A 26,258-nucleotide genomic window follows, 5' to 3' on the forward strand; every position below is an offset into this window, starting at 1 on the left:
AGAATTAGTTAGCACTGAGCAAAAAAACACAAACAAAAAAAAAGTGTTACATGACAGAAACACAATCTTTAGACTCTTAATCACTCACCTGAAGAATACGCTTAATGTGCTGTCTTTGCAAGTTGTCCCCCTCCGTACATTCTTTAATACCATGAGGATAACAGATAAGCTGTAGTAATTTCTGTGCTTGCATATTTGAAAGCACAGGGTCCAATATAAGCTCTTTGTCTGTGCATAATCTTTCAGGTTCTTTTAAGCAATGTTCTCCTACCCATTCCTTTAAAAAAAAAAAAAAAAAAAACAGCTGTTAGATTGACAGGCAGAGACTTTCTATACATGAATGTAATAGGCACTAAATCATGTTGCACAATGGAATATAAAGCAGACAGAAATCTTCCAATTAAAAAAAAATTACATGAAAAAAGTAGGTGGGAAAAATTTTGAAAACAAAATTCCTGGTATTTTGACTTCCTAAAAATACAAAGTGGGATCTTGGTTAAAAAACGTACTGCATGGAGCACTGGGTCCTGTACGCAAACAATGAATCATGGAACACTACATCAAAAACTAATGACATAATGTATGGTGATTAACGTAATAAAAAAAAATTTGAAAAACAAATATGCAAAAAAAGGAAAGAAAAGAAAGTTAAAGAAACTAAAGAAAATATTGGCATATAATGGTAATGATTCTGTATTATTACATGTCTTCATTTTTATGTAACGCATAGTACATTCCACTGAATAGAAAGAAGAATAAAACATTTAGAAAACTGTCTTCATTTTTTATAACAAAATTTAAAACTATTGATACATATAGTCAATTGCCCTCCAGAGAGTTTCTACCAATTTAAACCCCTATCGCCTTTTCTTTATCATTGCAAACTCTTTAACTATAGAAGAAATCATCAACAGAGTGCAATTTGAACCCAGATCTGTTTCAGAGGTGGCCTAGTTTCTTAACTACACCAGGAGCCCAACGCTGAGTATCTATTAAAGACACCCGGGAGCTTGCTAAAATTCCAAAGCCCAGGCCCCATCAAATAAATATCTGATGGTGGGACCCAGACATCAGTAATATTTTTCAGGGATTAAAACTGTTTGACCTTTGGTGCTTCTGGTTGGGAACCAATACACAACTGCCTCTCACTATCTGTATGACCATTTCACGAACTTTAACCATAGTTACAATATGCCCTAATAAAAACATGACCCTGTTAACATAATGTCTCCATCAAAATGGAAAATAGCATATATGGTATGCCATGTTTTCTTTTTTTTTTATAAGAAAAGAGAAATTAGGGGAAAAAAGGAAGATAAATTAAAAAATAATAAAACTGATCACCAAGGGCAGGAAAAAACACAGGATAGAAGAGCCTGATAGAAGAGACAGAGAATACATCTCTTAGTGCTCCTTTTTGTGCAGTTGACTTGTAGAAGCATGCTAGTCTAAAGCAGAGCTGATGTGGGGAGGAAGAAAAAGGGAATCTAAACTGAATGCAAACAGAAACAAATGAAATCAATTCTATTTCAAATGAATAACAGCCATACTGAAGGAGAAAGTTCAAAAAGATGTTTAACACACAAAAAAACAAATCCTCAACTCCTTTTCATTTTTTCCTAGTGGTATAGGTGTAGCAATTCTGAAAACTATTTCAGGTGTAGTACAGAATTAAGTACATGAGTAAATGATTGATCTTACTGGGAGCCAGGGTTCTTGCTGTGGAAGACAATATTAATATGGAATGGGGGAATGCAAAGAAGAACTAAGTGGAGTTAATAGAAGTGGATGTATCAGTACGAACTCATGAATATACACAGACATTTATGTATATGCATGTATTTTTTCCTACTTCTATCTGCTGAAAGGGCTTAGAGACAAAGAATACCCACTGCCCACAGTAATGAGCACCACAGTGCCCATATCTTGGTTTCTAAATACCATTCTCTACTAACTAGAACCAGAATTCCTTGGAGGAATGAGTAATTCCAGGTTTGGAACAGGGAAAGCACAAGGTGGGCCAGGAACTAAGAAAGTACTTGGGGGGAGGGGGAAGGGATGGAGACATGTCAAAATAACTTAAAAGCCAGGATGAAAAGGTTCCCACTGGAGAAATCTGTGACAATTTGAACATGAAAATAACTAAGGATAGTATTTTATAATCCATATGGATAACAAATAAATAAGAATAAGGGAAAAAAATTAATAAGGGTAGGCTCTCTTTAGAGTACAGTGCAAATCACTAACTATAGAGGAGTTGGGGAGAAAAGCAATCACCATTTTGTAACCCTCATATAAAGACGAGTTTGGACAAGAATCAAAATGAATGCTATATGGGTGGTGGAGTTTGGTGAAGAGCAAGATATCTGTGTTGTCTCAAAATGTCTCCCAATGACCGTTTACTGATTGCAAGGGGAAAAAATGGTAACTACACAGCAGCGAGATCTTGAAACCATACAATGGAGACACCTTGATCAAAACGATCTGAGGTGCAGATGCACATGATGTGCCTTCAGGTGTGACTACCCTAGAACACAACATTACTTCTGTAGCATCTTGGCCAAGATTGCATCATCTGAAGCTAATCTACGGGAAATTTCAGACAAAACTAACATTATGGGACAACTGACAAAATTGAATATGGCCTGCAGGTGAGAAAAAATTACTGTACCAAGGCTAAATTTCTTGTTTTTTGGTAACTGCATTTGGTTATATTAATAAGTAAACACTAAGGTATTAAAAAGTAAAGATTCATAATGTATGCCATCTACTCTCAAAAGCTTCAGCAAAAAATTAAAAAGTATATGCATCCACATTCACATACAAATAGAATCATAAAGCAATGTGGCAAAATGTAAACAACTGGTGAATCTACATAAAGGGCATATACACTAGAGTTCTTTATTATTATTGCAACTTTTCAACAAATTCAAATTTATTTCCAAATAAAGTTAGCAGGAAGAAAAGGACCCCCAATGTGCAAGTTTCCTACAACAGTGAGCATTTCTCTCATAAGGACAATTATACAGTGAAGTTAAAGGCAAATTAAATCTGAAAAATACCTGTTGACAGATAGTCCTCAGTACATATCTAGCATATTCTCTTAAATTGGCAGTTTCTATGGAAATGCTTTTCCCACAGGATTTTGAATTTTGTGAGGCAGTCCAGATATCATCGGCATTCCCATCACGTCGTAAACCCCTCATGGTGAAGTCATCATTCTTTAAAGAGCTGACATTGTTATTGCCAATTTTGGCATCTCCTAAATAATAGAACCACAAAAGCAAAATCACAGAAGTTCAAAATATTGCCAAATCCTTGAGAAGTAAATGAAGCAAGTCTTCAGGGACTTAAAATACGTGAATGGCATCATTATGGCATAGATTGTTGTTCAGCAAGAGAGAGAACAGATCAAGAGAATAATTGCAAGAACCCAGAGAAGTTTCACTGGACATGGAAAAAGAAGCATATTCAAAACTTATTCCTTATTTCATTTACAGAATTAAGTATGTGTTCACTGAACTTGGAAAGGCCATTATGAATCATACTTAATAATCAGAGAACATTGTTTTCACCAATATTTCAAGCACAAATGTATTCAATATTCAAATTCATTTCACTTATAGACAAGGAAAAAATGGGTTACTCACCCTTCTAGATGTCCCTTTTCCATTTCTTCTCTTACAATGACTTATTTTCTATCCATAGGTCAAGAGAAAAGTTTTGCCTTAGCCCACCTTACTATCAACTTCTTGACAAGAGAGATTTATTTCCCTGGGAATGGAAAAGGGCAATGCATACTAAGGAAGCCCTAAAACATAGGGCACTCATTGAATAACCCAAGTCTCTCACTTTCCTCTCTGTAAACATCCAAATTAGAAAACCTCACCAGATCAACCTCTAATATACTGAGTCAAATGAAACTAAGGAAAGGGTTTCCCTCGTAATCAAGTTCTTGGGGACAAAATGGAGCAGAATGTCTGAATAGTTGGAAATAAGAAATTCTCTCCAGCTGTGAAAGACAAATCACTATCATATTTTAAAGTGAGAGAATTGATAATAAAGACTACCAAATGACAACAGAGCCTCTAAACTTTTGCCTGTTTACCCACAGGTTTATAAGCCTTGAACAAGAAAATTTCTTGGAACCAACAAATGAGTTTAAATGAGGCCCCTCACTACCCACTATGAGTAAAACTAAGCCCGTATCAGTGAAAAAAGCCTTTTAAAACCCACAGGTCAACCAAGAAAAGGTTTTTGAAAAATTTGAAAAATCAGAATGGCTTAGTGAATATAAGAGGAGGGGAGGAATAAACAATGCTTTTCAAATCATCAATATCTTATAGTATCATAAATTCCTCATTAAAACACACAATAGAAAAAGTGCCAATTTCACTTCACTCACAAGTTCATTTAATTAAGCAGAGCTCCTTGGGAGCTGAAAGATATGTACCAAAATTTAGCATACTTTCTCCCACCTCTGGGGATACAAAGAACTATTTCTACACCTTAAGGTAAAACTACTACATAAATTAAAAACCAATTTCTAAAGAACAGTTTTAGCTCCCAAACTCAAAATAGATGCTGGTGGACAGGACTTGAGAGAACATTGATAAGGACAGGGTAAGGTAGAGAAATTAAAACTTCCATTAAAACAAAATCAGAGACACAAACACCTCTGCCTAGGAAATCCTCAGCTTCCCATTTAGTTTAGATGTTAGGATGACAGAGAAGGTACAGGAGACGGGGCCAGCACCTTCCGTAACTGCAGGAGAGTGTCCAGCGACTGCCCAGTCCAAGGCTCTGCTGACCTCCAAATGACCCGGTCCTGACTTCTCAGACTCGAAGCATTCTCTATCTACCGAGAACTGACGTGAATTACAAAGATCGAGGAAAGCCAACCAAAGATAAATGAACTGGTTATTACACATGGATATTAAAATACAATTATGTGACTCTTTAAAGAGGCTGGCAAATTTTAGTTGGAACTGGAACAGTCCTCCAAATGAAGGGGTAAGTGTCTAGATGGCACTCATCTTGCTTTCTGCCATTAAATGTCTATCCCCTTCTGTAGTCACAATTCAAACAGTAGTTTGTTGAATAGCTACTGTTTCAAAACCTACTTTCTAGTTTTTCTGATGGGCACTAGAGGTACCACAGTTTAAAAAAAAAAAAAAAGCAAGTCTCTGACTTCATGATCTCTACATTTATTTAAGTAGATTGACCAGCCATTTTCTTTTCAAACATCATCAGAGAAGAGAAATTTTATTTACTGAAATGAGCATTTAATGTTGGTGGTATAATAATACAAGCTCCTAAGCTCAGAAGAGAGGCTATGACCATCCACATGGCTCTACCTTTCCCTTTTACTATAAACTCATGGGCATTTCCAAGGGCATCCCTTTGATATTATATATATATGTATACATATGTTTTCTCCAACCTTTAATCTTAAACTACTGCAAAAATTAGAAACCACATGTAAATATATGTATGTGTGTGTATATATTCTTTTCTTAAGGTGAACTTTTAATAATTCTTTTAGCGAAAATCCTGTTATCCTTTATTGTCACCAAATAACATTCAAACAGGTATATAAAGTATAATGTTCTTTAAGACTCCTCTAAAACATTTCCTATCTACTCAATAGTTTCTATTCTAATCAAAGAGAGCTCCTTCAGAACATGAGAGAACTTTTATTTAGTCAAGGCCAAAAGAGGGTTCCCACAGTTGGAATTAGGCAGTGTGGACTCAAGACTTCCTACTCATTCAAATCCTGAACAATTTATAGAATCAAAATGTCTTAAAGCATTACACCATCAATGAATAGAAAATGCAGTACTACTACTCCAGGAGTACATATGCCAATAGGAGTATAAAGGACGTCTTGGACATTATGGATTAAATTTTTAAAAATTCTGATATCTAATATTGATTTATCAATAATATCAACATCATTGCAATTATTACCTGATTCATGAAAACCCCAAGGCAGAAGTTTATATACTTGTTAAGGGTCACAACTGAAGTAGAAACACTAAGGTTAAAACCCAGGTTTTCTGATGTCCTGCTCCTAATATATGACATGAAATTTAAACCTTTGGTTAGATCACCATGTCATCTGTGTCCATCACAAAGTGTGATTTATGCCAACAAATAAAAACAAAACCACCCTGTGGGTCTGAGAATCTGTATTATATCAAAATGAAATATCCTGTAGTTAAAATGCCATCAAAAAAAACAAAAACAAAAACAAAAACAAAAACCTATTATATTTAAATTCCCCCAGAATTTGTAGGTAAGGAGCAGACATCTCAAGTCCAACTGATCTTGGACTTGGAGAAAGCCAACTAATTTTGCCAGGAAAACCAAACCAAACCAAACCAAACCAAACCATGTTTCTAGTAATATGAATTAGAGTTGAACCTAAATACAAATTATTTTTCCTCTGTTTCTGGTGAATAACCAAGTTTAGTGCCAGGATAATCTTACCAAGCATCATAATTGCTTTTAAGACAGCAAACACGGCTCCCACTTCAATGCTGTTGTGAGCAGCGGCTAAGAGGTGTCTATCACAAGATGATCTTATTCCAGGGAAAGGTTTGCCTATGAGAACAACAGCAAATGGTCTCATTACCACCATTAACGATCTCTTCTAACCATTTACAATCAGCAGAGCCTTTCACTGTTAGACTGTGGGTCCTTAACTGCCATCAGTTAGCTTTAATCGATGCTTCATGGATTCACTAAGAAACACCGTCAGTATTCCTTTCTTAACCTTTTCTTTTTAATTATTAAAACAATGTCTTTGCTCCTTAAAGAGATGTACCAAAAAAACAGGAACTTTCATCTACATATGCTGATTGACACACACACACACACACACACCCTTGTATGGAAATGATTTTTAGAAACACACTTCAATCACACCCCTAGAATTCTTACCTTATTCCTTTACCTTAGTAAAAGAATAAATGAATCATCATTGCCCTAAGCTGCTATGATATGGTTCATAACAAACATACATAGTATGTGAGAGGATCAAGCTGCCCACCAGCAGGGCTTGGCCTAAGAGCAAAAGTATTTCCATGGTTTATTAACTCCTGATTTGAGTTTCTCAATCCATCCTGATACTGCATAAATAAAAGGTGCTGAGAGCGCTCTCAAGGGCATTACTACACTCGCTCCTCAGCTGCACAGCAAGCTCACCAGTACCAGGAAGGAAATGACAGAACGGACAGCCTACTTGGTCATTTTAGCATCTATACCTCCAGACGAAAATGTCACCAGGGGTTTTTCAGCTTTCAGCTCACCGGTTGCTTGAGGTAATAAGCAGGCCTGGGGAGCTCGGAAGAGATGAAGCAGAAGTCGGCATGTCATCCTCGCCCCCGGCTCAGCATCTGCATCTCCACAAGCTAGGAAAGATTTTAAAAGCACGTTTGCTAATTTATTCAAGGACATGTCTTCAGGTTTTCTATTAAGCTAACTTTTCTGGAATAATTTAAATACAAATGCTCCTTACGGTAAGAAGTAAGGCACAAAGCTATGCTTTTTCAGGAAACCAGAGGGCTTCCTTAAAAACAACCTTTTCCATAGGGATCCATTTGATTTTGTGTAGAACATCACTGACAATTCTACAATCTTTACCTCAACACCACACCACGGCCCAACGCGGGGACGCTTTAATAGTATGTTTACTGTTTGTAATAGCTAGAAACCACCCCAAGACAGCCATCAAGTAACAAGGGCCACTCTGGACGTGCCGTACCTGCTGCCAGGAGCGAGGGAAGTGCGACGTGCTGCACGACGTCCTCCAGGGAGAAACACTGTCGTGCTATCAGAATAGCAATGAAAGTAGCTAATGAATCATGGAATGAAAGGTCACTCACCTTCAAGAAAAACATTGACATGTTTTAATACCTAACACCCTTTCACGTAATATCTAAGCTTAATATCTAAGAGAATGTAGGCAACACCAGTAAGATCTCAAATCCCAAAATGACCCAATAGAGTGAAATGGTAACACGTCAGACTTATTATCTTCTAAGGACTATTTCTACTTTATAAGACGAAAAATGAGGTTTACCTACATCCCAATGCTATCAGGAGATACTGAGTTTTACCCAGAGTCCATGTTATTGAACAAAACAAAAACAAAATCAAGAAATTCCTAAAAGGTGTAGCATAAATAAAACTTTTTGGCAGAATACAACATCATCTGTTATTTAAGGGTAAGATCATTAGGGAGCAAAGGAAAAACAAGGAAGTTCTAAGCCTTATTAATGTTTTAGAGTTCTTTTCAGGGATAAATATGAATGATCCTATAACATAATTAGTTTTAAAAACAACTCTGAAAATTTCCAACTGACTCCTAAACTTGAAAGAGAGTGAAAGAGAGAAGAGTGAGAGATTGTGAAAAAAAGAAGAGAAGGAAAATCAATTCATTCAGGATAAAACCTCTACCTACACAGACCAAACAAGACTTTGGAAGAGAACAATAACAAAAACAATCATAACAGCAGACTTCATATTAAGTTGTACTATATGCCAATAACTATGGTTAGTGATTTACAAAAATCACCTCATTTAATAGCATACCACCATGAGGCTCATACTATTATTAATCCCGATTTTGCAGATGAAGGAACAAAGCAGAGATAAAGTATAACAGAAAACAACCAAGAGGTTAAGGAATTATGTTAAAGATAAAAATTGGGATTTCTTCTGTCTGGAAAAGTGGGTAACAGATATGAGTTACCTGAGATACCAGAACTAGAAAGTAAACCTCTAACTGGAAGGCGGAAGGAGGTTTGTAAAAATATATAAATGTCTTCTACACAGAAGACACACCAACATATAACAAGATCACTCCAAGAAGTGATAGGAAAAACAGAGACTCATGACAGATTTTTAAAAAACTTTACACATCATAGATGCTACAGGACATGCGAAGGAAATCGCTGATATAGACCAGGTATCTCTTCATCAACTTCCAGACACAATCACCAAGAAAGACTGAACATGCCAATGAATCTGGGCCTGGACATTCTTAAGCAACACAGTGAAAGCTATGTTCCTAGAAGGCACCTTGAGCCTTACAAAACAAAGTGGTTCTCTTCAAAATGTAAATGTAAACTGCTTTAGGCAAATTTTGTCTTGTACCACGAGGAGTCCAAGGCACTTGGGTAAACAATATGAACCGACAGCTCTGAAGAGAACATATTATATAAAAAAATCTCAGCTAAAAAGAGGGAAACTCTTGGCATCTCTGCTGTAGATTAAGCTATTGTATTTATTCCAATTTTTTTTTTTCATTTATGTAATCCTTGACAACCGCATTCTCCTTTATTGCTTTTGGGCAGAGCAAGAAAAATATTTTATATTTCAGGTAAGGGTTAAGTCAATTAAAAAGAATTACTAACTAAATATTTCATTGCACAGATGAGTTTTTAAGCAAAAAAGAAAACTTACATCTACAGTGCAAAGTACATCATTAAACCCCCACACATGATTTGAAGAACAACAAAGAGCCTTCAGAACTCCCAGCCATTCTGAACTAAGAACAGTGCAGCAAGCTGTCAGCTCCGAGGAGAAATTGGCAATGTCGTTAATCCTGGGAAGAGGAAAAAGCACATAGTAGAAAGTAACAGGAGAGAAACAGGCACATGTAATATACTTAATGAGCACATACCTCACTACCATCAAACAAGTCATTCATTTCTAAAATACAAAGATTTATTAAATACCCACTTGTTATATAACCTAGTAGAACCTGGAACCAAAGATAAAAGTAAGTGGCTTCAAATATTTAATGTTGCTGAGCAAAATCAGTACAGATGCCAATTAACATATTTTTGTTCTGAGAACAAACCTTACAAACTTACATTTTTAGGGGCATCAAAAAAATTAAAGACACTGTGTAATTTAGGTAGGTCAAAAAACAGTGTTTTAAAATAGGGTTTTGTTTTTTGTTTTTTTAGATTTTATTTATTTATTTATTTATTTAAAGAGAAAGAGCGAGCAGAAGCAGGGGGAGGGGCAGAGAGAGAGGGAGGGAGAGATTCTTAAGCAGGCTCAACGCTGAGCACGGACCCGATGCAGGGCTTGATCCCACAACCCTGAGATCATGACCTGAGCTGAAATCAAGTCAGAGGCCAAGCCCACTGAGCCACCCAGGTGCCTCTGATATAGGTGATTTTCATTTGGGTTTTTATTATTTTTTTTAAGTGGACAGACAACCTATAGTTTATATCTAAAGCATCTCATGCCAGAGCATTCAGCCAGGATAGCCTGTCAGGCTAAGGAAATCACTGTATAAAGCAGAGATCAATTCAGGAATAAATGGGGGGAACAAAAAGCAAACAACATCCAAACGTCAGCCCAGGCAATTACTAATGACATTAGTTTAAAAGTAACACCAAGGCAATGACTAGGTTGTTCGAAGTGAATTCCAGGGTAACCCAGCTCACCTTCCAGCATCCTGGTGGCCCATACATACATTCATGAGCGTATTACAGACGAAGCTGTAGCGATTGGCCGCATTGTCACTAAGGATCTTGCCCAGCATTGAGTAATTGATGCTACGAGCTGAAGGATTCTCAATAAAATCCATCATGAAGTCTGGATCCCATCGCAAGTTAGAATTTGCAGGCATCACATTATTATATATGGTTTGCTTAACTTTTGAACAGGCACTACTGAGGTTACAAGGAGAAAAGTTAAAAAAAAAAAACAACAAAACTAGAATAACTAGAAGGCTATTTTCTTTAAGGACAGGTTCAATGGCAGCAACTCTATGGAAATACATAACTCTAATGTATTCCTAGAGAAGAGTCCCAATAGGAGGTTTTCATTCCAACTTCTAACAGTCTAGGAAATACTGGTCTGGCAGACAGGACTAAAGAAACCCACTAAATGACAGTAATTACAGTCTTCTCCGTTCTTTCTCGGCAGACACCTTATATAAAAAGGTGTCGGCTGTCCCTGAAGGGTGCAAGCGTGCAATCTGGATGACCAGTTCAAAAGGATGAACATTTCACAGCCCCCAGGGCTTTTAAACATCTCCCGTTTTCCTGCCTTAACCCTTGTCAACCTTTCTACTCAACTTTTCATTCATTCTCACTTAGTAATAGTTCTTAATGTGTTTCACTTTCTCAGTAAAAAATGAAACAAAAACCAGCTTTGTTCTTTTGCTGGTTCCCTCCACCTCTCCATTCACTGAGTGTCATTTTATTGAAACGGACTTTGGCAAATAGTAAAGCATTACCTCTTTTCCTACTTAATTCTATCAATCTATTCGTGTCTGTCTTAGAAACCAAAAGAATTCTGCTTTCCTCTCTTTAATTTTTTTAAGAGTCAGCCCCCACTTTTCTTTCAGCCTAGAGACTTCTCTTGAGTTGACTCTCGGCTACCTCCAGCCTGCATTGCATAATTTTTCTGAAATCTGTGCCTCGTGGTGAAGTCTCCTTACTCTTCATTTCTAGGCTTCCTATTTCATTTATTACACTCTTTCCAGACGAGCCCTTCCATGCTTTAATAAAACAATGGCTGCTTTCTAGGTCACTCTCAAATTCTCACCACTCTCCGCTGCAGACATATATGGAATTAAGGAAACAACTGAGACATTTTGTGTCTGAAATTGCCTGTACCTGAAAAAACCTGACCGAGTAATAAAAGCAACACATGCTTTTAGGCCAAAATGACTTATGTGCAAATCTAGGCTTCACCATTTATTAGCTTATGATGAGAAACAATCACTTCTTGCCAGGAACAGTCATTTCTACTTTCTGAGGTTGTGGGGAGGATTAAAGATCTTGATGGAAAGCACCCAGCACAGTGCCTGGTACACAGCTGCCGCCCAATCAGTGCAAGATGTACTTCCCCCCAGCGGTCCTCTCACACAACTTCAGAGATGCTCCTTCAGATCTAGTTATTAGAACTGTTTTATTAGCATAATAATAGAAATCTCTCTGAGTCGCTAGCTTTTGTTTGACTGTCCTTCTTAATCCCGATCAACAAATAATGCCTGACTTCAGGGTTTCCAGAGAGCTGTGCTGGTCTGCCAGATCTTTAATCAAGCAAGCGTGAGCCAGGGCCCCTCCCTGTGATGTGACACCGTACTGACCCTCAGCTCACTGTTGGTCTCCTGAGCCTCCACACGCCCCGGGTACATTACTTGAATTCACTTACTGAACACACTTGCACTACCCGGCGGGAGCACTAGGGGTCAAACAGGCTATTGGGGCTTTCTCGGGAAGTTCACTATTTGGTTTCAAGAACCAAATCATGTATGAGAAAGCTCTCTGAAAACCGTAAACTGAAAATGAAAGCTGTCTGTAAAGTAAGAATGTATGGTATTATTACATCATTTCTGTGGAAAGATGTTTCCTAAGACCCACTCAAATGTTCTACAAGGGATTATTGGGAAGCCTAGCTCATTTCACAATGACATACTCTCCCATTTTTTTCCCTATTGATACCATTGAAAATATCATGATTTTCCCCTCCCGGATGTAGCTCTCATTCAGCAGGTTTTCTGCAGTGCCTGCTGGGAGCCAAACGCTCTTCAAGGTACCAGGATATGCCAGTGAGGAAAATAAAAGCTCCTCCTTTCACGAAGCTTACATTCCAGGAGGAAGCCAGACCATAAATACATATATAATTCACCCAGTGGTGGCAAGTGCTAAGGTTCAGAGAATGACAGAGAGTAGGGGGAAGGGGGGTAGAGCATAAATGTACTGTGGGGATGAACATGTTAGTAAGAGAAGGGAAGGATTACATGAATGGGAGCAGCAAGTGCCAAAGTCCCAAGAGGGGAGTGTGCTTAGTGTGTGTGAAGACCAGTAAGGAGGTCCATGTGGTGAGCATGGCGTACACAGTGGGGAAGAGGGAAAAGAGTAGATTGCGTTCAGTGGATCCTGAAGGCTAGGTTAGGACTTTGAATTTTATTCTGTGTAGATAAGAAGCCACTAGAAATCTTCAAGTTATGCTTGTTTTAAAGGATGACTTTAGTAGGTATGCTGACACTATGCTAAAGAGAGTCAGGGGTGCGAGCAGAGAAATCAGTCAGGACTCTGCAATGGTCTAACCAAGAGATGGTGGTGGTGACAAAGCAATGATGAGCAGTCACATTCTACACAAACCTGGATGACAAAGCTCACGGAATTTAAGAACAAAGAACCCTAATTCTTTCCTTAGCTCCTTCTAGATGACAAATTTAATATGCAGCTATTATCGTCCCTTTCATAACCTCACCTACAATTAATAATCAAAATTTCCTCAAAATAACATTAAGTAAGTATGTGTTTTCTAGCACCTGTGTACTTGGGTAGTAATAGCAAGGCTAAGATGCAGAGAATGACACCCACTCAGGGACACCATCTGAAACAGGATGGTCAAGGAAGCAGAGAAGCAAAGGCGGTGAGAAAGTAAGCATTCAAACAGCAGTGAAACAATGTTTCAAGTGAGGTACTAGCAAGTGCAAAGTACAGAATATTTCCTTTCAAGTTTATCTCAGAATTGCAATCATAGCTAAACATGCAGAGTAACCGGTAATAGGAGGTTAAAGTGACAATGAAAAACAATTCAATATGAATTCTGGCAGATATAATTATGATTAATTTTCATTATTAAAAAGTATGACAACATCAGTTGGGTCACTTCCAAATATAGGCATAAACCTATTCCTGTTGATTTTCTTCTACCCACCTGAAGAGGTCTCCAAATTTACTTCTGAGGTGGCTACATGACACATAGAGATCGTAGAGGTAGGCTAAGATGCATCTCTCGGGGGAGGAACATTCTGAGGGGTTCACAACATGCTTTACCACACCACATAACCTGAGGGGGAAAAATACGTGAAGAAATGAGATGCATATTTTGCTAATATAGATCTTATTATTTGAATCCTTTAGAGTGAGACTATGTGGGTGTATTACCTGGGTAAGAAAAAAGGTATCAGGTGTTTGATACTAATGATTATAGCAATAGTACATAATTGCATAAAATATCATTTTTCTATTAGGATATTGAAAAACTAGATGATTTCTAAAAAGACTTGGGTAATACCATTAACAACAAGAAATGAATACAGAAGGTACTTATGGAGGAATCCATCAATGAATTTACTGTGACTAGAACACGAGGAACTCTGTCGTAGAGAATCTCTCTTCAGTAAAAAGATTCATAAATTCAGGCCATTTGCAAAGATTCTTAAGTCCACTCCTTTGGAAAAGAGCAAGTCTCTAAATCAGTAAATCTGGGAAATTCATTTTCAGGACCATGAGCTGGTCCTGGCAAAAACTTGATGAATTCATGATTTGAGGTCATATTCTCCTTGTTTATCCAAACCAGACACAAATTTTACTTTACCTTATGTAAGAAATTAACCCCCCACCTTTTTTTTAATGACATTCTCTAGAAGTCTTTCAAAAAAGAAGTACTGTTACTGTTCCATTTATGTGCCCTTTTCCCCATAACGGAAGGATGGTCCCTTTGGCCACAGTTCATTCAACAAAAAGCTTCATATAACACACAAGAAAACACTGGTGGTCCATCCACCTATTTGTAACTCTGATTCCACTATTACCATCTTGTATTCTGTTATAGGGTTCAGTAATATCACAATAGTGTCATCGATGACTCAGATTATTAAAGCTGAAAAGGGCTTTTAAAATCATCTGATTCACCTTCCTCATTTAAAAAAGGGAGAGCTGAGGCTCAGACAGGTGAAATAACTTGCCCAAAGGCAAAAAGCTAACTAATAGCACAACCAAGAGGAGAGCGGAGGTCTCCCGACTCCCAATCCTCAGCTCTCTCCATTATTAAGGGGGTCGGGGAAACCAGGGAGAGCCTAGGCTGTCAAGGCCAAGAAGGACACTACAATCACAAATACCAGAGGTGGAAATGACAAGACAATAAAGAAATGACAATGTTGCATCCCAAGCCCTGTGAAATGATATCAGCAGACAGAGCCACCAGACAGCTGATAAAAGCTGTCAGTTACAGTAAAAGTATCCTGCAATTAAGAAGCAAAGTAGAGGATTCGATCTGTTAAATATACTAACAAAAACTCCACACATACTCTAAAAAGCAAGGAATTATGTTGTGATTAAAGTAAACAAACATTTATTGAGAGCTTGGTAGGCATCCATACCATAGCAGTGTTTCCTTGATTTTTTTTCACTTGTTAGAGATAAGAAAACATTTTACACTGAGATCCAGTATATGCATTCAGTACAAAATAAAAATATAATATCAAATATGATTTTATGAACACTTAATAGATAATACATTTAAAATGTCAAAATAAATGATACTAAAATAAATTTCAAAATAACAAAAAAAAATTTGTCAAAACCTATAATATTCACTTTATGACTAACTGATGGGTTTCCAAACACATGTGTTTAGAAAGCACAGTATAAATCAAGGTGCATGAATGTGCTCTTACGTAGAATGACTTTTAGCAATCTGGGAGATTTATTAGCTATGCAATGTTAAGTAGATCACTTCAACAAACACTTCATTTAAAAGGCCTGAGTCTCAGTTTCATGATTTGTAAATGGTACTAATTATGCAATTTTATAGGGTAGTTGAGGGCTATTAGGTGGTCCTATATTTCCTGAATTCTAAAATGTTTATTTTCAACCTTTTAAAAATATCTGGAATGTTTAAGATTTCATTTAATAGTTTGTGTGTACTATTAATGTGGTAGCATTTCCTTTTCCCCCAAAAAGCTTCTGCTAAATGGGTGGCACCCCAGAATAGATAATAAATTGATTGCATGCGCTAGATTACAGAAAAAAAGTATTGTGGAACCACAGAACCCCATGTTTCTTTTAAATCCAGGAAGGAAAATGTCAGAAAAAGAGGTGTTGTTTTTGTTTTTGTTTTAATATATATAAAGCCCTAGAGAAAGAAGTCTGCAGTAGACAAAAAGGAGCTCCATACAGGTGTTCTGTCACTACATTTCTCTCGGCCCTGTAACCTCAGCCTTTAATGGGGATGATGTTAGGACTTGGTCCAACTTCATGAGTGACAGGCAAAGAAAACTTCACCCTACAGTTCAAACAAACCAAAAAACAGACTAAGACACAAGAAAGTCATTTGTTCTAGATTAACTTTTGTCAAGACGTATTTAGTTTCTAAAAGAAATGAAATTGAAGAAGCAAATAGGAAAATAACAATGTGTGCAAAGCTCATTTCGTCTTGACTATAAACTGGAATTACATCAATGAAGCAGCTGTGACATATTCATCATTCATCATAAGCCACGGTTCAGGGTAGCAAATGATACAGTGTTGTAAATGACAGGCTTACGCTCATAGAAATTAGGGGCAGGCAAGGAAGGCCCCTCTATTTAGAGAACATACTTTTCCTGCTTACATCTTCTTCTCTGATAAATGTTTTCCGGCAAAAGTAGTCTTTAATTCTATCTTTCAAATTGAAACAAACACCTGTCCTATTTTTCCTCTTAAAACCATTATACATAGACCACATGTGGAAAACAGTCATGATATTTTATATACCAACCCTTCAAACACCTGGGCCGTCTGCTCAGGATTGAGAATGAGACAGGTATGGTACCGCCTGAGAACAGCCACGATGCACACACACAGTCCCGTTGTATAACTTCCTGCCAGGCTGGAGGATTTCAGGAGCAGTTCGGCTTCCACAACACTCAGTTCATTTAGCAGCTACAGTGGAAGAAAAGATTGAATAAAAACGTAGCTGCCAAAAGGAACAGGAAAAACATTTGTTTTCACAAGCCACAGATACACTGAGTCGTTCCCGTACCATTTTATCTCACCCATTATCTGTCCCAGGACCATATGCATATACAACTACAGTGTGAGAAAACAAGCCCCAATGAATTAAACTGGTTTTTATTTTTAATCCTTTACCAAATTCTACAGTTTTGCCTCTGTCTAGACATCATGATACATACAATCAGAAAGTATCCAACACTGAAACAGCTACCAAAACTTGATGGCAGCCCAAAGTTCTAGACCAGATGATTTCAGAGAATATCCCCACCTCTCACGTTTTCCTCTCTTTTCCTTTCTTTTCAAGAAAACAGAAGTTATCATTATTTTCTTGTTATTAACAAAACACCTCCAATAAGAAATAGAAAACGAGTTTTATGTCTATTCACTAAAAGCAAGATAATAAATGAACTCAAGTAGTTTATAAGACATTTAATGGGACAAATGAAATTATAAGGTTTTATTTATTTTTTGCTCTTAACCTAAAATATACTCTACAATAAATAATAAACTTTCACCTTTTCTTAGAAAAGACAAAAATAAATCCTCAAAACCCTCACATTTTTAAATAACTATTATATATTTTTGCACCAATTATAATTATTTAATTGAATATTATGAACATGGCTACAATTAAAATACTACTTGAATACTATTGATTCAGAATGTCTCTATTTTTCAAAAAATGCACTGGGTTGTTGCTCATTTTAAATTATATGATGCCTAGCAGGTTTGCTTTCCTAAAATTGAGAGAAGCAAGGTCTCTTTGACACCTGTATTGCGAAGTCAATTAGTCCATTGATGTTTAGCGCTGGCTCCATAAGATCAAAGATAAGCTGAATATGATGAGCCAAAGGGAGATGATAGGATGTTCCTGAAGCAAAGCTTGTGATTTGTTCCAGCACATTGTTAGAGATCTGGGCAACCAAAAACAAACAAAATTGAAAACAACCGTAAAATCAATATTCAAAATTAATTTAATTTTTTAAGCAAGAAATTTGAATTTATATATTCTACTTAGAAAAAAGTTAAAACATATTTCCAAAGAAACCAAAACTATATACAAATCCAACAACTTTCTTACTACAACTATAATTTGAAGAAATAAGCCAAGTGGTCATTAAGATCTTAACCTATCGTAATGGTAGAACAACTACAAATGCTAATTAATTTCCAGATAACATCTATCTGAGAATCAGTGGATTTGTAAAACAACACAGATCTGGTTTTTGCTCATTTAGATAGTATTTTATTTTAGTCATCAACAGATTTCTCCCTTCCCATAGCAATGTAGGACCAAAATGTAATAACATAACTATTGCATTAGGGAGTATCTGACACAGTGTTGACTATTATCATAAGGCAAAATTATTTGTGATAAAAATTAATTTCTCTGAAGAAGGCAACCTGACGCTTCAAACTGAACTACTCAATAGTTTGAGATGATTCCAAATATGTTTTAAAAACATATCTATACAACCAAATAAGGCCAAAAACATATACTGCATGAAAGAAATTTTGAAGTAAATATGAATATCCCAAATGCATAACACATAGCTTTAAACAGCTACCTGAGACGTCACTTGATGCTGATCAAAATATGAAAGGAGCTGAAGTTTTGTGAACATAGTCTCTAGTGTCGGAAATGCTTCCTGTTTGTTCTTCCTGGCTTTTGGTCCTTCATCTCCAACTAAATAGACAGTGGATACATTACTTTCCATTTAATAGAAGCTCTTGACTTTTTCAGGGGGTACTTTCTATTGAACTATAACATATATGGAGAAGTGCACAAACTATGAATTTCTACAAAGTAAAGTCATGTAATGAGACTCAGATCACAAAATCACATACCAGAAAACTAGATACCCCCTCGGGCTCCTTCTAGTCACCTCTCTGCCCCAGGGAATCAAGATCCTGACCTATAAAGGCTTGGATGAGTATTGCCCACTTTGGAAACAAGGAGAGATACTTTTCACATCCGGCAGCTTTCACTCAACTATATGCTTCTGAGAATTGATCCACACTGTTGAGGCAATTTTAACTTGTTCTAAAATTTAAGTAATTCCCATTCATGGATAGTATACTAACGTGTGATATACCACCATTTATTTATTCATTCTAGTGAGCAGTTTCCAGATTTTGACTATTAATGGGAAGTACCTCTATAAACATTTCTCACTAACTCTTAAAATACAATGATAAAAATGAAAGGGGAAAAAAATAATCACCCAGGGTCACACTGACAGAATAGAAACTTCACTGGCATCTTGTTAGGACATTCACCATGATATTTCTCCCAAACAGTTTAATATGTAAAAAAGGAAGTTTACCCAATTTTAAAGTTTTTTAGGGGTAGCAAGGATTAAATCGCTCCACATAATGGGAAAGTGCCACATTTATCAATTTAGCATAAAGAAGTTTAAAGAAAATTCCAGAAAAAAAATATTATAAACACTACTTCTCCCAGGAGGATTCTTGTTCTTCTCAACAATTCAAAAAGAATCAGATCTGGTCTTAAATATCTTTAAATATATGCATTTATAAAGAAAAATCTAAAAAAACCCAGAAAGATCGGATTACATGATCTGTAAGATCATTTCTAACGCTCTGATTCTAAGTAGTCTAAGGTTACTGAGACAGGAGCTTCGTCACTCACGTCTTCTTATTTGGGAAAGTTTACTTTCAGAGAACAAAGGTCACTTTACAGATTTTTTTTTTCTATTAAAGACACAAATATTTCACTGAATGCAAAAAGATCTTGCTGAAGGCAAACGTAATGGTTTTAGAAAATAACATTAGAAGAGATTTTCTTTCAAATACAAGCAAGTGTAGGGCACCTGGGTGGCTCAGTTGGTTAAGTGACTGCCTTCGGCTCAGGTCATGATCCTGGAGTCCCAGGATCGAGTCCCGCATCGGGCTCCCTGCTCGGCAGGGAGTCTGCTTCTCCCTCTGACCCTCCCCCTCTCATGCTCTCTGTCTCTCATTCTCTCTCTCGCAAAATAAATTAAAAAAAAAAAAAAAAAATACAAGCAAGTGTAGTTTATAGGTGCAGGTGTGCACACACCAGGGTGTTTTATTTCCTAAAGCAAACAAACCTTGACAGGAGAGTACATAGAACTCAGAGGTGATGAGTAACAGAAGGTACAAGACTGTGCCCCTTGTGTTAACACCAAATCTAATGCAAAGAGTAAGAACTCAGAAGTTCATTAAACCTACTTGATTTTTTTTTTTTTTAAGATTTCATTTATTTATTTGACAGAGAGAGACACAGCGAGAGGGGAAACACAAGCAGGGGGAGTGGGAGAGGGACAAGCAGGCTCCCCGCTGAGCAGGGAGCCCGATGTCGGGCTTGATCCCAGGACCCCGGGAACATGACCTGAGCCAAAGGCAGACGCTTAACCAACTGAGCCACCCAGGCACCCCAACCTACTTGATTTTCAATATCTATTCTCAAATTAAGTGTGGTCGTTTGCCTTCTTTTTAGCTGCTCACATGTAATAAGCATGCTTAAAATATCCAAGTTTTGAATATTTCATGAGCTAACATCATTGATCCCAAGGCTGAAAACTCACATCAATGGTCTTGGGTACAAAATGTTGTAAAAGTGAAGTTAACATATTTAATCAGTCCTTCCTGGGGCCAAAACAAATAAACAAGCAAAAAATAACACATTTGAGGAAGTACAGCCTGCATGAGAATTCACAAATGCATTTTTTTTGGTTTATGCTAAATAGGCTCTATTTTACTTACATGTAGCTAACTTCTTAAAACCTCATACAATTGGAGTCTTGGCAAGTGACATTCACTTTTTAAAAAATTTAAGAAATTAGTGGTGGTTCTCAATGGACTATTTTATTTTCATGGTATTTACATAAATAACAATGTAGTCGTAATCATGGATTTTCCTCATCTGTTTTATGTGAATTTGCTTTCATAATACATTTTATTGCTCTTTTCTTGCTTAATTTTGGTTTCCCTTTTAAAAAAAAAATCTTTAAATCCTGGAAATTTTGGACTTTATTGTCATGGTAAACTTCATTAATGTTTAAAAAAAAACAGTGACAACCAAAGATGACTGGCCAATGTAAATGGAAAATGAAGACTGACCATGCTCAACTGGGAAGTGTCATTTGAACTCCTACATAAGGCCTGGCTGATGTGAAAACACTTCTAATGAGTTCCTCCAAACCATACTTTTATATGTAGCCAGAAATCAAAGACACACTAACACAAGCTCTGTTTCCCTTCCTTACCAGTCCTCCTCTTTGCTGAAACAGTGGGCAAATCACCATTAATCAGAAGTACAGCTAGCTAGCTTCTGGCGAGCATACTAGGTTTTAAGTAGTGACTCAAACTTTGACTATTTATCAGAAGACAGCTCACGACAGCCTAAATTAACATATTTCTGAAGGAGGAATTTTATCTAAAATGAGGGAAAGACAGAAGCACCTGGATGACTCAGTCGGCTGAGCATCCGACTCTTGGTTTCAGCTCAGGTCACGATCTCGGGGTTGTGGGATCAAGCCCCTGGGTGGGCTTCCCACTCAGGGTGCAGTCTGCTTGAGTTTCTCTCCCTCTGCCCTTCCCCCTGCTCATGCACACTCTCTCCAAAATAAATAAATCTTTAAAAAGTAAAAAATAAAATAAAATGAGGGAAAGACAAAAATCCCCATTGCAAATATATCTCCACAGTGATGGTTTCACTGTTGATATCTCAAAAAGTAGCATGAAACAACAATGATTTTCTCTTTGTGAGATCATAAGCAAGAACTGCCTATTTAAGAGCCTGGTACAGAGATAGGATAGACTGTATATAGTCTGGCATTAAATACTCATTGCGAAGGAAGGAAGTAGGCTCAACAAGAAAGGACACCACACTGTTTCCTTCCCTTTCTGACCCCTCTAAGCCTTCCAAATCCCAAAATTCCATAAGATCGGGAAAGACTCTCTAAAATTAATTTTGATGAAGTATGTTTCCCTGACCCTTCTAAAGAAGACAGTGGCCATCCGATTCCAAGTGAACAAAAAGAAGTTTCAAATCTCTTTGCTAGCTAGTTATAGCGCTTCTAAATTCAACCTTCTACATGCAATCCATTTCCTCTTTTCTCTAACAGAGAAAAACAGCAAAACAAGAGGATCAACAGTTTTTCTTAGAGCGGGTTCTTTGTTTCTGGGTTTTTGTTTTGTTTTTTGTTTTTTGTTTTTTTAAACCAAGCTCAAGAATGACAGGCCAACAACAACAAGGTTTCATTTCCCGTCCACAACTCTTGGTTGCTCCCTCATGGCGCCAGTGTGGTACAAGGTCCTTCAGTGGCCATGGAAGGGAGAGGAGTCAGGGAACTGTTGTAAATCACCTGAAGTAATTCTTTCATTATGTTCTAAAGACAGCTGCCTCAGACATCAGACACCTGCAACACCACATTCACACTCAAAAGCATATTGCCCTTGTACCTTGTTTCTGCATGTGCTCCCCCAATGATGGAGAGGACACAGAGCCATTTGTATTAGTTCTCTCTGTACTTTCTCTAGGAAAGATCTAGTGTGGGCAATCTCTAAGTAAATCACCTGGTTAAAGACTAAATACTGGAGGCCCTGTGAAGAGGTTCATAAAAACATATGTATTTTGCACTGGCCAACAAAGCAGGGTTCCTAGAGTGGTTTATGCCATGTGTAGGAAGAACACTGTTTGCATAGACAAAATCCAAACTTTTTTTTTCTTTGATTGTTTACACAATAAAGAAATAAACACCAGTAATGGTAGTGAAGTATATATAATGATATCATATTTTAAATCTTATGACTGCCTGATAAAATAAACAATCCTTAAAAAGGAGTAATTAGGCAAATGTGAAGTGGATAATTAAAGAATTCCAATTATGCAATGTGGTGACATAATATAAAGGCATAGCTTCACTGTAAAAAATCTATGTCAAGAGCACGGGAAAAGACTATTCCAAGTAAAGAAGGCATTATAGAACAAAGACCCAATTTTCTTTTTTAGTCGAAATCATTTGGTGTTATGGGTAGCCACCACTACCTATTATAATTATTCTTCTGAATAAAGTAAGACAAGATCAGCAACTACACTATCATGATTTTCAATTATCGTGCAAATGTGAGTACACAGAGCAAACTACAAGCTTAAAAAAAAAGATGGTAAAGAATTGAAGAAATGGAACTTTTCCAGACTAAGGGTTTTCCAACTCCTTCTTCAATACTTCTTTATGCCTACTGTAGAAAATTTGGGAAGAATAAAAACAAAAGAGTAGAAAATTAAAATTACCTCTATCTATCTATAGAACACGATATTTTAATATAAGGATTACTATAAATAGAACCAAGGCCTTAAAATTTCAATATGCTTATTCATATTTCAATATGACAGTCATTCAGGAGAGGAAACACTCTGGTGACAGTGTCATGTATGACTTTGATAAAGACCGTGCTAAGAGGAAGGGCAAAAGACAGCACAATGGGAGCAAATGCATTGAGGTTCTTTACCCCCCGTCTCTGTGGTGCTCTTCTTATTTAGGATTTTCAAAATATCTTTGGTAATCTTCTTCAACTGATGCCTCGCTTCGTCACGCTCTTTGCCCACTCCATAAAGAAGGATTGTGCGCTGGTTACATTCATGACTTGAAGATTCATCCTGAAAAGCAGAAAATGCATTTTGAAACCCTTGTTTGCAGGGGTGGGGTTGCATTTCACATCCATGAAATGCACTAACCACAGCATCTTCATGCTGGCTTGCGCTGGTGGCATCCCACCCACCTTTCAATTCACCTCAACCTCCACTGGCAACACCCTTGTTTTTCCAGTTTGGAACTTGCTAAAGTAAAAAAAAAAAGTGTCAACTGACCTGAAGTCTTAATAGAAGCATTTGATGTGGGCGTACCCTCCAGAGTAAGTTTTGACTCTTGAAAACTTTTCATTGTTTAAAATTTGACATGGTAATAATTTCACATCATATTACATATTATCTAGTCATACTTCTTCCGTAAGGAAAATGTTATTTCTTAGCAAGCTTGGTTTTCTATATATGGCATCATTAAATATTAAATTTTTAAAAAAATGATCTTGCTAGGATCCTCAAGTGCTTTGAGGAGAAAAATGTTCCACTGGCTTCCAACAGGACTGTGTGAGGTGTATGCATATTTACTGCCAAATGACAAAACAATAAAGAGGGCAGGTCTCATTAGGTGTGAGGCAAATAGCTGGAAATGCAAACATGTTATACATCAACTTCCTCTACTGGACCACCTCCACCCCTGTTCCACAGACACAGTAAATTCAAGCACTATTTTTCCCACAAGGGAAAAGAAAATACTTAGTGACAGCATAACAAAAACACACACATACCGCTAAACAAATTCTATACTCTTCCATTTTCTTAGTAAAATTCCAAGCTCTATGCCTCAGTACATCCCCTTTCCTTAGTTTTTTGTATATGTTTGCCCATGTTAGGCACTTACCCTTCCTAACAGTAACTAATTCTAAGGTGCTTGCATGAGCAAAGACTATCTCCCAGGGAAGACTAACTGTACTGTGTTCATAATGGCTACAAAAAAGGGCAAAAGCCTTGAGACTTGGAGAATTCCATGCTTGATGTGACTTATTTAAAAAACAAAACAAAACAAAAACTCTGCACTCTGCACAAAGTTGCATTTTGCTTTTATACTCTTGAAATAAGAGCCTGTTTTCTCTCTCAGCTTCTGCCACTTTCCATCATTGGGTCTTTCTCACACACTTGCATTTAGGTCACCACTTTTCTTTGCGCTGATTCTTTTTTTATTATACTCTCCCAAAAATATGCATTTGTATACCCTGACAATCCAACTTGCTACCCTGTGCAGAAATAATTAGTAACGTTTCAGGTGTTCAAATTTGCCTCTTAAGGAAAAAAAAAAAAAAAAGCTAGGAGCAAGTCCCTTCTAGAAGTTGTAGTTACTTTGTATTCTGAATATCCAAATCTCCTCCAAGGTTTTAAAAGACAAGACCTAATCACAGGATAAAGTCAACACAGGTAGTGATTCCTACGTTTTGTTGCACACCTGCGTGATCTGAGCAGCTTATCAATCTCCAATTTTTGTTGCCATTATAGACAGTTACTGATATATTTCTTTTTTGTCTAGTGGGATGTGTACATATGAGCCCTGGAAGGGAACAGGAGGACCCTGAGAAAACTGTACAAAACTTAGGCAGGGGGCACCTGGGTGGCTCAGTCGGTTAAGCGTCTGCCTTCGGCTCAGGTCATGATCCCAGGGTCCTGGGATGGAGCCCCACATCGGGCTCCCTGCTCGGCGGGAAGCCTGCTTCTGTCTCTCCCTCTGCCCTTCCTCCTCCCCCCACTGGTATGTTCCCTCTCTCTCTCTTTCCCTCTCAAATAAGTAAAATCTAAAAACAAACCAACCAACCAACCTCAGGCAGTGCCAGTCATGTGCCCTGGCAATTTTTTCAGTTAAGGTACCTGGCAAATAGTTCTAATGTAAACTTTTGTGTGATGAGTGATGGAAAGATGTCAGCAAAGTTACTGAACACCTGCTATTAGAATATCTACTTGGGGGAAGACAAGATGCTAGGAAGCCTGAGAAAACACAAGGATGAATGGTCCCTGTCCTCAAGGAGCACAGATTCAGGGTCATGAGAGTAGCGTCTGCAGAGCTCGTCACACACACACGGATGCGACGGCTCGACCCGTACCAGTAACAGCCCACGCTCAGGGTAAGAGCAAGATGTGACTCAATTCAGGTAGCGCCATTTGCTGACTCCATGGTCCTTTGAGTCCTTCTGACCTAATGAGCCTCTCTGGGCCTCAGATTCTTCCCCTGAAAAATGGGCTAATACCACCTTCCTTTTGAGATTTTTGTCAGAATAACGGAGACGAAGTATGTAAAACGCTTAGCAGCGGATCAGACACAGAACCCGCTGCAGTCCACTCAGTTTCTACAGTTCCACTTCTCACTCGCATGCACCCCAGATCCACATTGTCCTGCATTACTCAACATTTCCTCAAGATGCTGGGGTACTTCCTTCCTTTGCTGTTGCTCCCCCAGCCACCTAAAATACTCTCAACAGGCTGCCCCTCACACGTGTAAGTGCTGTGCACAATTACAGCATCAGGTCCCTCACTGTCACCTCAGTTGAGTGAAAGCCCTCAGCACAGGAGGAGTAGGGAGGGGAGGGGAGCCTTTGGAGCACTTGCCACAGTGTAATCCACTCATTTTCGAGATATTTCTTTAATGTCTGTCGTCCCTGCTACACAGTCAGTTTTGTGAGGGAGAACCCACAGGTCCATTATTTTCACATTTATATTCTCCTTAGATGGCACTAATTAGGTACTTAATATATGCTGTTAAGGATAAGAGTAATATATTCTCTTTGGGAGGGACGGGAAAACCAACAGAGCAGAGATATGAAAGAGATAAATAAGCCATCAAATGATGTACAAATAGTCTCCATAATTAATAAGATGAATGGACAAGTGAAGGTCAT

The 26,258-nt window shown here is 37.6% G+C and overlaps 2 protein-coding genes across 7 annotated transcripts in view; one reads left to right on the forward strand and one right to left on the reverse strand.

Moving 5' to 3' along the window:
• MED12L (mediator complex subunit 12L) overlaps positions 1–26,258 on the reverse strand; it is a 318,467-nt gene that overhangs the window by 51,537 nt on the left and 240,672 nt on the right. For 3 of the 5 annotated variants that reach the window (XM_078070359.1, XM_078070343.1, XM_078070346.1), the window contains 12 exons: positions 23,268–23,415; positions 18,338–18,456; positions 17,540–17,683; positions 16,534–16,697; positions 13,708–13,839; positions 10,470–10,697; positions 9,472–9,613; positions 7,769–7,889; positions 7,314–7,415; positions 6,493–6,606; positions 3,063–3,262; positions 89–277 (listed from right to left, as the gene is read on the reverse strand). In XM_078070359.1, the coding sequence (XP_077926485.1) occupies positions 89–277; positions 3,063–3,262; positions 6,493–6,606; positions 7,314–7,415; positions 7,769–7,889; positions 9,472–9,613; positions 10,470–10,697; positions 13,708–13,839; positions 16,534–16,697; positions 17,540–17,683; positions 18,338–18,456; positions 23,268–23,415 (1,803 nt within the window). The remainder of the gene's footprint in view (positions 1–88; positions 278–3,062; positions 3,263–6,492; positions 6,607–7,313; positions 7,416–7,768; positions 7,890–9,471; positions 9,614–10,469; positions 10,698–13,707; positions 13,840–16,533; positions 16,698–17,539; positions 17,684–18,337; positions 18,457–23,267; positions 23,416–26,258) is intronic. The other 2 variants (XM_078070350.1, XM_078070369.1) reach the window with 2 other exon arrangements.
• The window catches only part of P2RY12 (purinergic receptor P2Y12), a 44,719-nt gene that overhangs the window by 8,759 nt on the left and 9,702 nt on the right, over positions 1–26,258 (forward strand). The window contains exon 1 of one of the 2 annotated variants that reach the window (XM_078070376.1): positions 23,451–23,669. The exons of the other annotated variant lie outside the window; for it this stretch is intronic. The gene's annotated coding sequence lies outside the window, so the exon portion shown is untranslated. Of the gene's footprint in view, positions 1–23,450; positions 23,670–26,258 lie in introns of those variants that run through there. 2 annotated transcript variants of the gene reach the window in all.

This window comes from Halichoerus grypus, chromosome 1, assembly GCF_964656455.1.
Source record: "Halichoerus grypus chromosome 1, mHalGry1.hap1.1, whole genome shotgun sequence".
Classification (NCBI taxonomy): Eukaryota; Metazoa; Chordata; class Mammalia; order Carnivora; family Phocidae; genus Halichoerus; species Halichoerus grypus.